Here is a 15,488-nt window from a genome sequence, read left to right on the forward strand (position 1 = left end):
TTACACTCCTACACAGAGATAACACGCTGTGTAGGTCCAGACATATTACACTCCTACACAGAGATAACACGCTGTGTAGGTCCAGACATATTGCACTCCTACACAGAGATAACACGCTGTGTAGGTCCAGACATATTCCACTCCTACACAGAGATAACACGCTGTGTAGGTCCAGACATATTACACTCCTACAGAGAAAACACGCTGTGTAGGTCCAGACATATTACACTCCTACACAGAGATAACATGCAGTGTAGGTCCAGACATATTCCACTCCTACACAGAGATAACACGCTGTGTAGGTCCAGACATATTCCACTCCTACACAGAGATAACAACACTGTGTAGGTCCAGACATATTCCACTCCTACATAGAGATAACAACACTGTGTAGGTCCAGACATATTACACTCCTACACAGAGATAACACGCTGTGTAGGTCCAGACATATTACACTCCTACACAGAGATAACACGCTGTGTAGGTCCAGACATATTACACTCCTACACAGAGATAACAACTCTGTGTAGGTCCAGACATATTACATTCCTACACAGAGATAACACGCTGTGTAGGTCCAGACATATTACACTCCTACACAGAGATAACAACTCTGTGTAGGTCAAGACATATTCCACTCCTACACAGAGATAACACGCTGTGTAGGTCCAGACATATTACACTCCTACACAGAGATAACAACTCTGTGTAGGTCCAGAGATATTCCACTCCTACAGAGATAACACGCTGTGTAGGTCCAGACATATTACACTCCTACACAGAGATAACACGCTGTGTAGGTCCAGACATATTACACTCCTACACAGAGATAACAACTCTGTGTTGGTCCAGACATATTCCACTCCTACACAGAGATAACAACTCTGTGTTGGTCCAGACATATTCCACTCCTACACAGAGATAACACGCTGTGTAGGTCCAGACATATTACACTCCTACACAGAGATAACACGCTGTGTAGGTCCAGACATATTACACTCCTACACAGAGATAGCACGCTGTGTAGGTCCAGACATATTACACTCCTACACAGAGATAACACGCTATGTAGGTCCAGACATATTACACTCCTACACAGAGATAGCACGCTGTGTAGGTCCAGACATATTACACTCCTACACAGAGATAACACGCTATGTAGGTCCAGACATATTACACTCCTACACAGAGATAACACGCTATGTAGGTCCAGACATATTACACTCCTACACAGAGATAGCACGCTGTGTAGGTCCAGACATATTACACTCCTACACAGAGATAACACGCTATGTAGGTCCAGACATATTACACTCCTACACAGAGATAACACGCTGTGTAGGTCCAGACATATTACACTCCTACACAGAGATAGCACGCTGTGTAGGTCCAGACATATTACACTCCTACACAGAGATAACACGCTGTGTAGGTCCAGACATATTACACTTCTACACAGAGATAACACGCTATGTAGGTCCTGACATATTACACTCCTACACAGAGATAACACGCTGTGTAGGTCCAGACATATTACACTCCTACACAGAGATAACACGCTGTGTAGGTCCAGACATATTACACTCCTACAGAGATAACACGCTGTGTAGGTCCAGACATATTACACTCCTATACAGAGATAACACGCTGTGTAGGTCCAGACATATTCCACTCCTACACAGAAATAACACGCTGTGTAGGTCCAGAGATATTCTACTCCTACATAGAGATAACAATTCTGTGTAGGTCCAGACATATTCCACTCCTACACAGAGATAGCACGCTGTGTAGGTCCAGACATATTACACTCCTACAGAGATAACAACTCTGTATAAATCCACACAGCCGAGTTAGCGGAATCCATCTCCTGTACCGACATCACTCGGTCACAAATCTCGAAGTGATCCACCGACCCTTGCGTCCGGAGTACCGGACCACAGTCACGCACCACACCACGAGCCTTGCTCATATTTAGGGGCCGTCCATAAATGACGTCACGCACCTGGGGGGGGGGGGGGGTTGGGTCAGACATTTGTGACGATGTGTGACGATGGGGGAGGGGGGTTTGAGAAATGTGACGTCACATAAAAATGCGCAACTTTAAGTAAATATAGACAAGACGTTCTACTTAATTAGACTTTTTAAATAAATGTTTTCTCCTACAACATCAATACGCGCTACACTGACAATAGTTTAAAACGATTTGAAGCATGTTTTATATTCAAAATGGAAAATGGTTTTGGGGGGGAGGGGGCCGAGCTTTGTGACGTCATATTTGAGGGGGGGGGGTCTGACTTTTTGTGACGCCGTGTGACGAGAGGGGGGGGGGCAAAAATCGTTCAAAATCGCGTGACGTCATTTATGGACGGCCCCTAAGAGCGTTTCCGCTCGGCCCGCGCTGACAACGACGCGGTGCTGTTGGCCGCAGCGAGACTCCGAGATGTCCACCCAGCTGTCAATCGTCGTGCCCGTGATGAAATCACCCGAAATTTGGCCCCATCTCGTCACGCCTCAGAATTATCGGCCGCTGCAATGATGCATTGTGGGCAGCCGAGGGCAGTGAAGCAAGAGCCACCCCTTGTGCTGTACTCCTGCTGGGCATCTGTGAAAAAGAGCTTCGTAGCTCATCGGATTCCTCCAGTCTAATTAAAGATTCTGATTCATACGGCCCCCCCATGTCTGTGCTCTCCGCGTTCACCAACTCACACTGACCAGCGTGGTGAAGTATGGTCAAACAACCCCATGACCAACAAAGCATTTGGAGGCCCTCATCCAGCAGTGGATTGACAAACGAACTGTATATTACCCATCTGTCTCGAGAAAAGCAGACATGGGAGAAGCCAGAGGAACAAAACAAATATATACGTACGATTCAAGAACATAATGCACATTTATTATTTACAAAAAATCTCCATCATTGTTCATCCGAGGCAAGAATGCATCAATTTCAGAGCAAGGCACCTCTCGGTATGTGTACGTGTGTGAGTGACAGATAATGAAAAGGTGTTTACGCAGCTTATTTCAGCAGGAGTTGGCTGCGCTTCTTGTATCTGTACGCTCGGCTGCGCGGCCACTGAATGAGCGCAGTCAGAGCGCATAAATCAGGTCCCCAAAAACACGCGCGCACACACACGCCGCGGGCCACATACAAATCAGGTCTCATTTCCTACGAGACTCGGTGCGCGTGTGCGTACGCGCGCACATATTGAACGTCAACAGAGGCGTGTGCAATCACAACAAATAGGCAAATGCGGTGTACAGATCGCTTCGCGGTGGACGTTTACAATAAAGAATTCAGCCTCGCAATTTTGCTTGCATGCGCCACTTCTGGCGGAAGGGCATCCACGAGAGGAGGCGATGCAGAGTCCCCCGAGTCCAGCGGTTCTCAAGAGTACGGTCCGCGACATCCCTCCAATTGATCCGCGGGGCTGTGGTGCAAATGCGGGTTGATCCGGAAATAATGACGATGTTTACACGCTTTGTTTTGGACGTCGGTTGATATTTTACTCGTGATAATTAATAATAAAAAATTAAGTTTAGGTAAACTACCCTGATTTAAACTACCCTAAGCATGATCTAAATGCACCACCACCTAAAAACAGTAAAACATTACTGCTGCATTAAAAAAAAATTATGTTCGTAATATGAATTCTTTTGTATTCGTGGTATTTAGAGAGAGAAGTGAATGTGTTTTGTCACCAGGGGTGGGGGGGCTGGGTGGTCCGCGGAAATGTTTGCATCGGCTGAGTGGGATCCGCAGGCTAAAAAAAGTTTGAGAAGCCCTGCTCTAGACGGCCTTTTAGTCCTACTCCTTCTACACGCTGGCCTGGACGTCTTGCAAGATGCGGGAGTAGCCCACACTTTATTCCACCAAATTTTATATCGCTGGGTGGCCAGAAGCGGGGGAATTCAAGACACTCGCACCACTGTTTCGACAGCAGCGTCGGGATATGGAATCGAACCGGCAGCCTCTACCTTACAAGTCCAGCGTCGTGCTAACATTACACCACTGCGGCAGCGTCCGTTGGGGACGTGACGACGCATCGATTACAACCGATTAAGATCACGATGATACATTCAGCAATTCATGTGCGTGAGAGTATATTTGTGAATTTTGCTATTTATATGTAAATTATGTATCACTCATCATTACATAGTCCAGTGTGCTAACCACTGTACTGTGGGAGGATATCTTATATTTATTGTATCAAAAACAATTTACACCAGTGTGACTTATGGCACATCAAGACAGTGTACAATTTCCGTTGTTTGTGTCATCAATACATTTTTACTGCATTATAATCGTGGCATTAATAAACTGGAATGCTATACAACGAATATATTACCATTTGCAACTCTCACAATGAGCGGGCGTAGCTTCACATCAAGTCAGGGAATGTGATTCTAAACAAGATGACGTCACTAACATTTATGTTCTCAGGTCTATAGGGGCTTACCCACACTCAGTGGTTGCCATGTGGAGTGTTGCGTGGCAAAATATAACATTGCGTGTGCAATCGGCATCGTTATGAAAAGGGTTCATTCAGAGAACGGCCTGTGGACGTAGATATTACAGATCTACTGTTGAAATTCATTCACGTTACCCTCATCCACACACCAAGGGATATTGCACTTTTCCACGTACCGTGCTATACAAATTATCGCCGCATGGCAGTCAAACCCAAATGTTTAAACTAAGAATCAAGATTACTACGAATTGGAAACCAAATCGGTGTGGTAAAGTCATCCAGAAGTGGACTGACAAAAGTGCTGTTTGTAAATGTACTGGTGACTGCGTGGAGACCATCAACTGGCTACTCCGGAGAACCTGGTTGATACGTGGATGGCTTCATTCTGGATTTCAACTCAGCGTCTCTGCAGTGTCAGCTCAGCTCTCTGACATGTACTTCACGAACTCACCAAGTCACCGAGCCACGTCAACGACGTACAACTCGAAACAGTTTGGCAGGGCTCAAGTTCATTTCCCATTTTCGCCCCGGACTAATTTGCATATAGAGCACCCTAGTCCACTACAATATCATGAATAGACTGGCTCTACCATGGAAATGTGAAATGTTTAACTGGTTCAGGTCTGCACTGTTGCTTGATCAAGCATGGAGACACTATGACCTCAATGTGACCTAGAAACTGGCTGGGAAAACCTTCAGCCGCGTCTTGGCAACTTGGCGTGTGAAAGTGGCGGCATATGTTTGGGGGAGGGGTCACATGACCAGGATCTGTTTCTCTGACAGAAAGGGCTTCACCGCGGCCTCGAGAGCAACTTGAAAGTCGTGGAAAGGGACCTCGTTGCACATGGGGGCCGTCAGCTTCCCCACGCGTGCCAGGCTGCAGAGCTCCGACAGCATGCGTGCCTGCCGCTCACCGTCTGTTTTCACGCACACACACACAAAGACGCTCGTATAGCCGTAACATACTGATGGGGCAAGTGCTGTTAGCAAGTAGCACCGATGAAGGCTGGCACGGTGAATAAGAGGGTGGGTGGCCATCACCCACGCCCGGCTGCCTTTGTCTTCCCTGTGGTGATGATTACACACCGCGTTAGGTACTCATTTGTGTTTGAGTCAATCTAGGGGAGGCTCATAACCGGTTCAGATAATCCTCACTGGTGTTAGCCGTGAGCGGGAATAGTGCTCCGTTTGCCGGGTTCGTACCGCAGCACGCTAGAAGCTGTGCCACCGCTCCCCACAAATACACACTCGCAGATACACACATATATAGAATAATGTACACATCGATCCACACACAAATACACACAGCCTCAACACTAGCATACAATATGAATATAAAAACATATATAAACAAAACAATGCTGACCAAGGTTGAGGCTGCGTAAGTTTTGGATTGGGTGACCACAATGCATAACAGGCTGCTGCAGGGCAATGCTGTGAGCAGCAGAGGGCAGTGCAGTGAAGTCTACGACGGTACCGTACTTCTATGCCACCAAGTCCTTGCTCCCTGCCTTCACCAATCCGCATTGGCCAGTATTGGTGACGTTATGGTGTGGCGAGGCCCTCATCCAGCAGTGGATTGATACAATGTGGTGTCAGTGTACACATGTAGAATCAAATTATCGTTCATTTTGGATGCACCGTCCTTTAAGCTCACCCTGAGCATACTGCCTTTTCCACTGGGTCATCCAGAATCCCAGGACCTTGACGTCATTAAAGATGAGCGCACTCTGTGGGAGACAAACGATACAAGCAGAGACCTGAGGGCGCGATGACAAAGACGTCATTTAACTGCTGAATACAGTCGCCTATTGCAGCGGAGACGACAGGGCAATTTGTAGCAAGATGAAAAGATGTTACAATCTGCGCACCACAAGTTTCTACATTTTATTCATCGCGTTAAAAGTGGAGCTGTGTCACTGGTGGACTATGTGAGGGTGGGTTAACACGAGTGGCAGACTGTTGCACTCACACTGCCTACCCTGACAGCGCAAGTGGCAAGTGTGAGTGGCAGCAGAATGAGTACCCGGCGCAGTGTGTAAACATCGCTATTGGGGAGACAAAGGCGGCCGGGCGTGGTGCTGGCCACCCGCCCCCTTCGTGTGCCGTACGGGCCTTCATAGGTGCTACTCGCTAACAGCACTTGCCCCAACAGTCTGTCAAGGCTGTACGGGTGTGGGGGGATGTTGTCTTTGGCAGGAGAATGTGCAAGTGGCAGAAAGTTCAAGGTGGACTGTGTCACGGGCGGACAATGTCAGCGTTGACACTGTGTGGGTCGCAAGGCCCTTGCCGTGGGGATGACGACGGGCTGCCTCGACATCCCTCCGTACGTCACCATGGTGCCAGATCGCCTGTCGCGGCACGGGGGTCGTGTGACACAAGCGGTGAAATCACACGCAATCACTCGTCAGCTCCAGGGCTCGAACATCATCTCAGCAAACCCGCTCACACACCTCACCCAATCACACGTCTCAACCGTTCGCTCGTCAGCTGCATCATGCACACACTCACACATTAACATCTCACCCATTTACTCATAAGCTACAACATTTACATATTCCATCAATTCACTCATCTCACCCATTCACACATTCACTCACCGGCTACAGCAATCACATACATCAACCATTCACACACCTTACCAATTCACACATCTAAGCCATTCACACATCTCACCTACAACATTCATACACCTCACCCATTTACATCTCACCCATTTACTCATCAGCTACAACATTCACATATCTGAAAGCATCTGTCGAAGCAATGTAATCCATCAAAAACCTCCCGCTCAAACAATGTCTGAAGTTGACTTTGTTTATAGGCATCTGCCGATTTGCTTAAAATTCACATTTCAAAATTATTCGAATTTGACTGCGTGTCACTTCATCACCTGGTGTTGCTTAGGTCGCCCTCAATCCACCTGACTTCCTTGATGTTTCCTGAAGACGCTTTGCGCAGTTTCAAGCAAAACATTTTTATTTGTAGGAACTGTTCTTCAACTTTACCGGCGAGCCGAAACAACATTAATTGGTGAATTGAACACTTGTACGTGTGACAATACAACTTGTTTAGTATCTCCGATTAGCACGGTTGGCTACGTACGGTGCGAAAGAAGTTCAACATACATATTGTTTGGCTATGTTCAGTGTGGTAGAGGGTCTTTCGAGACACATCTGGTCGGATGATTAGGTGGCCTAGCCCAAAAATAAATTATGAATTTTAATAACTTCCAGAAAACACCTATCTGCCCACCGATGTCTTTTAACGCTGCCGAAATACGGGTACCAATACTGGTGGCTGTCTCTCAAAGCTCAATCGGGACACGGTGAGGCCGAGTGTCGACGGCGAGGCGCGGTGACATCAGCGCTGTTATCCGCGATGATCTCTCGATGTTGTGCCATATTCTCCAGATTGAAAGACACACTTTTGTTTCTTGTATTTTAAGCCAAAAGTTGGCGGTGGTTTGTATTAAAATTCGATCGGTGTGTCTATGTGTCTCTATGTAAGGGTACGTGGGGTCGATGGTTCTTGAGGCGCGTCGCTCACTCGATATTGCGAAGGAGCTCCGTGGCGCTCTTCCCTCCGACGCAGTTGAACGCAAGTCGAGGCTTGGGGAGCTTCTGCTCAGAAAAGCACGGGCGGGGACAAGTCCACGGTCACGGGGGTTACAGCGTCAGGGCACTGAACCCGATACTCACAATGTTTATGCTGAATGTTCTCATGCAGGTGTTAAAATAACAGTTACAAAGACATACACACACACTCATGTACCCATACAAAAGATAAGACAAAGACACCCCTCATAGCCTACATAGGCTGTTGGGGCAAGTGCCGGTTGCGAGCACCTATGAAGGCCGACATGCACGAGAGATGGCGTGGCCAGGACCACATTCGGCCATATTGTGGTTTGTAGCGCAGTGTGCCAAGCACTTCACTATCTCTTCACGCACTCATTCACGATTGTTGTCCAGTAGTTGTTAACCCACTATAAGGAACTCACACTCACACAAACCCTCGAGCAGTTTTATCAGGACACCTCCCCCACCTTCCACAGCTCCTTGGCCTCCACCTTCCTGAGCTCCTCCTCAGTGAGGACGAAGTCTGCGCCCATCACCTTCAGCTTCTCCACCAACTTCCCCAGCTCCGGCCTGGCCAGGTTCGCGAGCGGGTTGGTGGGTGGGTGGGCGGGCGAGCGAGCGGATGAGTGGGTGCGTGGGCGAACAGGTGGGCGAGTGGGTGGTCAAACAACCAGCGGAGCGGGTGGGCGAGCGGGCGAGTCGTCAAGCGAGCAGGGTGGATGAGTGAATTTTGTGGGCGAGTGAGTGGGTGAGCAGCAGGAGGAAGGGAGTCAGGCATGGTGGAGCAACTTCAACTAGAGACACAGGCAACATCCAGCCGGGACACGGGAAGACGGGGTCAGTGGGTGGGGTGGGAGGGAGGGACGGAGGGAGGGAGGGGTGTGTTGCGGCGTGGCGAGGTTGTGGTGTTCGATGTAAGGAGGTGAGCTCACCTGTCTCGGACAATGTTAACCGTTGTTACGCCCATGGAGGCCGCGATCTGGATCACCGCCTGCCCCACCGCGCTGTTGGCCCCATTCTGGATCACCACATCGCCTGTGCGCAAAGCGCGGAGACAACCATCATTGAGAGTGCTATTGTAAGTGCCAGTGACAGTAACGATGACCGTGCCAATTTAAGGAGTGCCAGTGGCATGGCCATGATAGTGCTAATGGCAATGGCAGTGAAAGTGTCCATGGCAGTGCCAATGTAAGAATTGTGACTGACAGTGCTAATTACAATGTCAGTGACAAGTGCCAGTGAAATGAGTGTCAACCAAAGGAACAAAGCCAGTGCCAATGACAAGAGTGCCAGTGACAGTGCCAATGATGGTGCCAATGACAAGATGGTGAGTGCCGCTGCTAATCCCGGTGCTATTGAAAGTAGAGGGAATGACGGTGCCGGTGATGGTGTCAATGACAGGAGAGTGACGGTGCCGTTGTGAGGGGTGCCTGGTTTTAGCGGAGTGAAGTCGTGCAGCATGCGGTACGCCGTCGCCGGATTCACGTGAATGGTGGCGGCGGACAGCAGCGGCAGGTCACGTGGCACCGTCACCATGGCATCCTCGGAACACACGCCAGCCGTCCGCCACGTGCCTACACGAACACAAAGACACCGACACCACCCCCCAAACCCGTATAGCCTTTAACAGGCTGTTGGGGGCAAATGCTGTTGGCAAGCACCTATCAAGGTGGGCACGACACACGAGGGGGTGGGTGGCCAACACCACGATGTTTACACACCGCACCAGTGATGATGTTTACACACTGCACAAGGTACTTGTTGAAGGAGTCAATCATCTAGGGGAGGCCTAGGACCGATTCAAATATTCGCCACTGTTATTGGTCATGAGTGGGGATTGAATTTGGGTCATCAGATCAGTGCCCCCGGTGCGCTAACCATTGCACCACCGCTCCCCATACACAGCAAAAGACATGCGCACACACCACCCATCCTGCACATACTTATACCACACAGACCAGCATGCTCTAATTCATAGCACACTGCCAGCATTGCACGCGCACACACAACACACACACACATAGTTTGATATGACTGTGCTCTGACTCACCAAACACCGAGCCCACTGGGAGGACCCAGTCGCCTGGTTTCACCTTCGTGACTTTTGACCCGACCTCCTCCACCTGCCCCACTCCCTCGTTCCCCCCGATGGCCGGCAACGGGGGCTGGATCCCGTACTTTCCTGCCACATGAGCACACGCACGCACGCACACGCGACACACTCACTGAACCCGACTGCTCGCCGCCCGTGTTCTTTAACGAGGAATTAATCTATATAGCTTCTCCCACAGTAAACGGTATAAGAACTTCATCAGGAAGACTGCAAAGTTGGGCACAGGATAAATAAGCAACGTCAATGTTTATCTACAACAAATTTGCTAAACAATTAGAGGTACTGGAAATGTTAGAGGAACGCACTGCATATCTATTTATCCACATCTTCCTCAACTACAAATGATCTACAAATGCTTTTATATCAACCAGAATCTCTCGATCTCTCGTTGTGACCTTCGGTAAAATGCAAATTGGAAAGCAAAGTGCATAGTTTTTTACAAAACTGCCAATCGAAATGTGCCATTCTGTTCAAGAGAGCGATGTCCGCGCCCTGCCTCTCTCACCCTGCAACATGTTGATGTCGGCGGGGTTAATGGGAGCAGCGAGCATGCGGATCAGCACCTCCCTCTCGCCAATGGGGGGCAGCAGCTGCTCCTCCATCCTGTCACGAGAAACGAGACCCAGGTGACTCGAGGGATGCTGGGCTCTGGGCGCTGCTGAACAGTGTTCCAAAGCGTAAATGAGTCGATAGATCCCAGCCCCACGCCTCCGTCCCTCCTGTGAACGTTCCCTGGCTTGGTTGGAACGTTGTGTAGACCTCATGGACTAATTTCTTTGTTGTGATGACTTTTTGTTGTTGTTTGTGCTTTTTGTTTTGGTGCCATTTCTAAATGTGTTTATTCATTTTAGATTTTGCTTGGTAGTAAGGTTTACATTTGCTTGGTAGTGGATGTATATGGAATTTCGTCCTCGTATATAATTCATGTACCGCGTTGTGGAATGAAAGTATTATTCTACGCTTTCGAGTTGGGGTTGCTGGCTCGCACTCATCTCATCGTGCGCTATGGCATTCCCAGGGAGGCTTTGAGGTGGCCACGAGTTGACCAGGAAATGGCAGTCCATGCACGTTGTTGAGCCATCTTGGGGATTTTGAGTTACTATTCTCTTGGTGCTATGCATTCATCACACATTAAAACCAATAATTGAGAGTTGGTCAATGACCCACGTCTAGGACTTGTCTACCACATCTAGAGGGCTGTAACCCTGTACCCACACAGCCCGGTTGTCAATCCACTACTGGATGAAGGCCGTCCCACGCCGTGTGGGATATGGAGGTTATTTCACCATATTTAATCACGCTGGCCAATGTTGGTTGGTGAAGGTGGGCAGCACAGACGTTGGAGCGTAGAAGTACAATACAATGGATTTTGCTGCACAGCTCTCTGCTTCCAACTCAGCCCCTTTATAACAACGTGTTTTTACGCACGGTCGCCACACGTCCAAGCAACATCCAGGTTCAACACAGCTTGACTTCTGAGATATGACGAGATTTGGTGCATTTTGGGTGAATTGCCCAGAGGCTTCTAAATCCAAATCATAAAGATCAACATGTCACCTTGGCCAAAGCCGAGAATGCCACCACACCTCCTCGTTTTCTACCCTCCGCCAGATCCCGCAGCCTCTGCAGATCACGATCTCCAAGAACTGCCCTCCACCGTCTCCCACCACCATCTGGTCTAATCCCATCTTATATAGATGTATACAACACCTTATTCCAAGGCGTTTTGCAACAATGATAAATTTGTACATTAGATGATAGTGGTTCAAATACGGAGTGGGGTTATTAAAAGTGCTGATGTGGTTATGGTGAAAGGAGGACGGGTGGGAGTGGTTAAGGAGGGGTTGGGGTAGGCTTGGTCGTAGATGGGGCGTTGGGGCAGGAAGTAGCAGTAGGATGGGCTCGGGAGAAAAGATGGGTTTTAAGGTCTTAGGTCTTCTCCTCTCCTTGATTGCCAGACTTGTGGAGACCACTCCAATGTCCGTCCCCATTCACCGACGCTCGCAACATCCCGCACGCGGCGTAACGCGAGCGAAAACGTGACGCACTTCACCACTTTGGCCGGTTCCCCGTGCTCGGCGTACACCAGGCACGAAGCTGTGTGACCTCGTCGGGGGAGACTGCGAGAGCCCCCCAGAGCGGCGCGAGCCCCGCCACCGAGACGAGGTGCCGCTCGCAGCGTCGCCACGCCCAGCAGCCCCAGCATGGTGCTGGCCTGGGGAATCCGTCAGTGACCAGCTGAGCCAACCACAGTAGGGAGATTCTGTGTTAAAGCACAACACACAAGTGACACAATGAGAGTTAAACGGCGTCTAAATCGATCATTAAGGGACCTAGAGCCCGCGGGACTCGACACGGCCCCGTGACTTCATTTCATACTTGGAAGCCCTGTCACTCTGAAACAATACAGTTGCTTTTGTATTCAGCAATATTCTCACAGAGCATCTCTGCAATATAAACTATGACTATAATAATGAATAAAATAGTTCTGGCCAATCAATCCAGCTCAAGGATAAGCTAATGCACGAACATTATTTGTTTTACTTTGCCTTGCCTGTGCCTGCATTCCCGATATGACATGGGACAGAGTTCAAACGGCAGGGAGCATAGCAACTCGAGGTCATCGATCCTCCCGAACCTAAACGACTTCTAGGACCTATAGTTACCAAAAGTTCAGCCAGCATTCGCTGATCTCATGGTGCGACCGGGAGAATAAGCTACCAACGGTTCATTTAAATATTTATCCACAAAACCGTCAAGGGTCTTGTTTTAAGCAGAATTTGAATAGACCCCCGTCACTGAAAGCGTCGTAGCGGCACTGATTAGTTACTCGAGGGGTATAGATTCGACTTGGCCACGTCTCTTGTTTCTAATATTAACACGCCCAGTTGCCGAGAAATTATTTTCCCCATTGTTGCAGAATGCGAATGTGTGCGTGTTAATGTGTGAATCTTCAGTGATATGAAAAATGCTGTTCGGCCCTCAATAAGGAAATGCTTACCCGCTCCTGTATCTGGTGGACTAATAGTGTTAGGGCTACGGGTATGGTTACTATATAGTTGAGTATTGTGGTAAGGGTTATAAGTAGGGCTATGGTCTGATTTGGTTGGGTCTGAGGTTTAATTAACTGGCTTAGGAGCAAGAGTTAATAAATGGTGAGTGAAAGGCAAGGGGTTGGTGTTTGGATCGGACGAGGATTCATACTAGGGTTAGATGTAAGGTTAGCACTCCGGTTAGTATTATAGTTAACGATAATAACGTTAAGGCTACGGTTCGGTGGGTTGGCTACGTACGGTGCGAAAGAAGTTCCACATACATACTGGTAGGGCGAGTGCAGGCATCGACAACCAACATAACAGGAAGAGACATTTTTTCGAATTCGTGTTTTTTTTTAAGGCAATAATAGAGTCGCAATGCGCGTGAATACGAGACGGGGGCCTTTGATAGCATCACGTGGTGCTGGCGTTCAGGTCGTCGGGTAAACGCCAGTGATGTGCGAGTTGGGAACTGTACGAAGGGCAGTGATGTGGCTACTGTTAGGGGGGTGGGTGCGTGTCTGTGTGTCGCGACAGTGAGGGACGTGAGTTCGGAGTGTAACGGTGCGGCCGGAGTGGGGTGTCTAAAGTGTGAATGTGAGTACCAGGAGGATGGTGGGGGGTCGTGATGATTGCACAAAGGCTGGAGCGAACTACTCCGGCGTTGCGAGGCAGGCGCTGTTCAATCCCACCCTCACCTCACCCCTCTCACCCCTCTCTCACCCTCACCTCACCCCTCTCTCTTCCTCTCTCTCACCCTCACCTCACCCCTCTCTCTCACCCTCACCTCACCCCTCTCTCTCACCCTCACCTCACTCCTCTCACCCTCACCTCACTCCTCTCACCCTCACCTCACCCCTCTCTCACCTCTCTCACCCCTCTCACCCCTCTCTCACCCCTCTCTCACCCTCACCTCACCCCTCTCTCTCTCACCCTCACCTCACTTCTCTCTCACCCTCACCTCAGTTATCTCCCCCCCTCTCTCACCCCTCTCTCTCTCACCCTCACCTCACTGCTCTCTCACCCTCACCTCACTGCGCTCTCACCCTCACCTCGCTTCTCTCTTCCTCTCTCGAGGACGCCGACTGCACGCACCGTCAAAATCACACCGCACTGTACACGGCACTGTCCACGCGCTCGCCCACGTGCGCGCGCCTCACGTGGCAGCGCGAGCTAAAGGGGCGGGGCGACCGGAGGGGGTCGGGGGCCGGAGCGGGGGGACGGGGGGGGAGGTGTACGGGGGGGGGGCACCGTGGGGTGGAGGGGGGGGGCACCGTGGGGTGGAGGGGGGGGGCACCGTGGGGTAGAGGGGGGGGCATTGTGGGGTGGAGGGGGGGGCATTGTGGGGTGGTGGTGGGGGGGGGCACCGTGGGGTGGAGGGGGGGGCACCGTGGGGTGGAGGGGGGGGGGGCATTGTGGGGTGGGGAGAGACCGTGGTGGGGGGGGGCACACGGGGGTGGAGGGGGGGCACCGTGGGGTGAAGGGGGGGGCACCGTGGGGTGGAGGGGGGGGCACCGTGGGGTGGAGGGGGGGGGGGCATTGTGGGGTGGGGGGAGACCGAGGTGGGGGGGGGCACACGGGGGTGGAGGGGAGGGGGCACCGTGGGGTGGAGGGGGGGGGGGCACCGTGGGGTGGAGGGGGGGCACCGTGGGGTGGAGGGGGGGGCATTGTGGGGTGGGGGGAGACCGAGGTGGGGGGTGGGGGGCACACGGGGGTGGAGGGGACCTGGCAGAGAGGCAGCAGACGGTCTCTTCTCTCCCCTCCTGCGCCACGGGCACGCACTGACCAGCACGGTGAAGTATGGTCACGTAACCCAAATAACCTCTCTTGGGCCCCGCACACGTGTGGGGGTGGGGGGGAGGCCCTCATCCAGCAGTGGATTGTCACTGTAACGTTGAACTTCTTTCGCACCGTACGCGGTTACCGGGAGGTGCGGGGAAATCACCTGGAAATGCGTCCGATCTTGACTGTGGCGGTCACCCACGTGAGGCCAAGCCAGGCCCCTGGGGGCCGGCGGGCAGCAGAGGGCGGTGCAGCAAAGGCCATCACCCAACATTGCACTGCGCCGGATGTGCGCCCATGTCTATGCCCCCCCCCCCCCCCTATTAATCAACCCGCAAACTGACCAGCGTGTTTGAAGTACGGCCGTTGTTGTTGTTGTCGCTGCTGCTTTAGGGGCCGTCCATAAATGACGTCACGCGATTTTGGACTATTTTTGACTCCCCCCCCCCTTCGTCACACGTCACAAAAAGTCAGACCCCCCCCCCCCTCAAATATGACGTCACAAAGC

The 15,488-nt window shown here is 50.8% G+C and overlaps 1 protein-coding gene across 3 annotated transcripts; it reads right to left on the reverse strand.

The window, feature by feature from the left end:
* Positions 1 to 2,871: 2,871 nt before the first annotated feature.
* LOC144718758 (enoyl-[acyl-carrier-protein] reductase, mitochondrial-like) lies at positions 2,872 to 15,239 on the reverse strand. 3 transcript variants are annotated; one of them, XM_078594274.1, is made up of 11 exons: positions 15,144 to 15,239; positions 12,212 to 12,426; positions 10,669 to 10,766; positions 10,101 to 10,232; positions 9,481 to 9,624; positions 8,983 to 9,085; positions 8,518 to 8,620; positions 8,019 to 8,092; positions 6,760 to 6,820; positions 6,127 to 6,199; positions 2,872 to 5,386 (listed from the first exon to the last, which is right to left on the reverse strand). In XM_078594274.1, exons 2-11 carry the CDS (start codon positions 12,367 to 12,369, stop codon positions 5,223 to 5,225), a joined length of 1,110 nt encoding a protein of 369 aa, XP_078450400.1. In that variant the 5' UTR covers positions 12,370 to 12,426; positions 15,144 to 15,239; the 3' UTR covers positions 2,872 to 5,222. The 3 variants fall into 3 exon arrangements, with proteins under 3 accessions (XP_078450400.1, XP_078450399.1, XP_078450398.1); XM_078594273.1 differs by lacking the exon at positions 15,144 to 15,239 and adding an exon at positions 14,251 to 14,361; XM_078594272.1 differs by lacking the exon at positions 15,144 to 15,239 and adding an exon at positions 13,804 to 13,912.
* Positions 15,240 to 15,488: the final 249 nt, after the last annotated feature.

The sequence above is a fragment of the Lampetra planeri genome, chromosome 5 (genome assembly GCF_965212315.1).
Source record: "Lampetra planeri chromosome 5, kcLamPlan1.2.h2, whole genome shotgun sequence".
In the NCBI taxonomy this organism is placed as follows: Eukaryota; Metazoa; Chordata; class Hyperoartia; order Petromyzontiformes; family Petromyzontidae; genus Lampetra; species Lampetra planeri.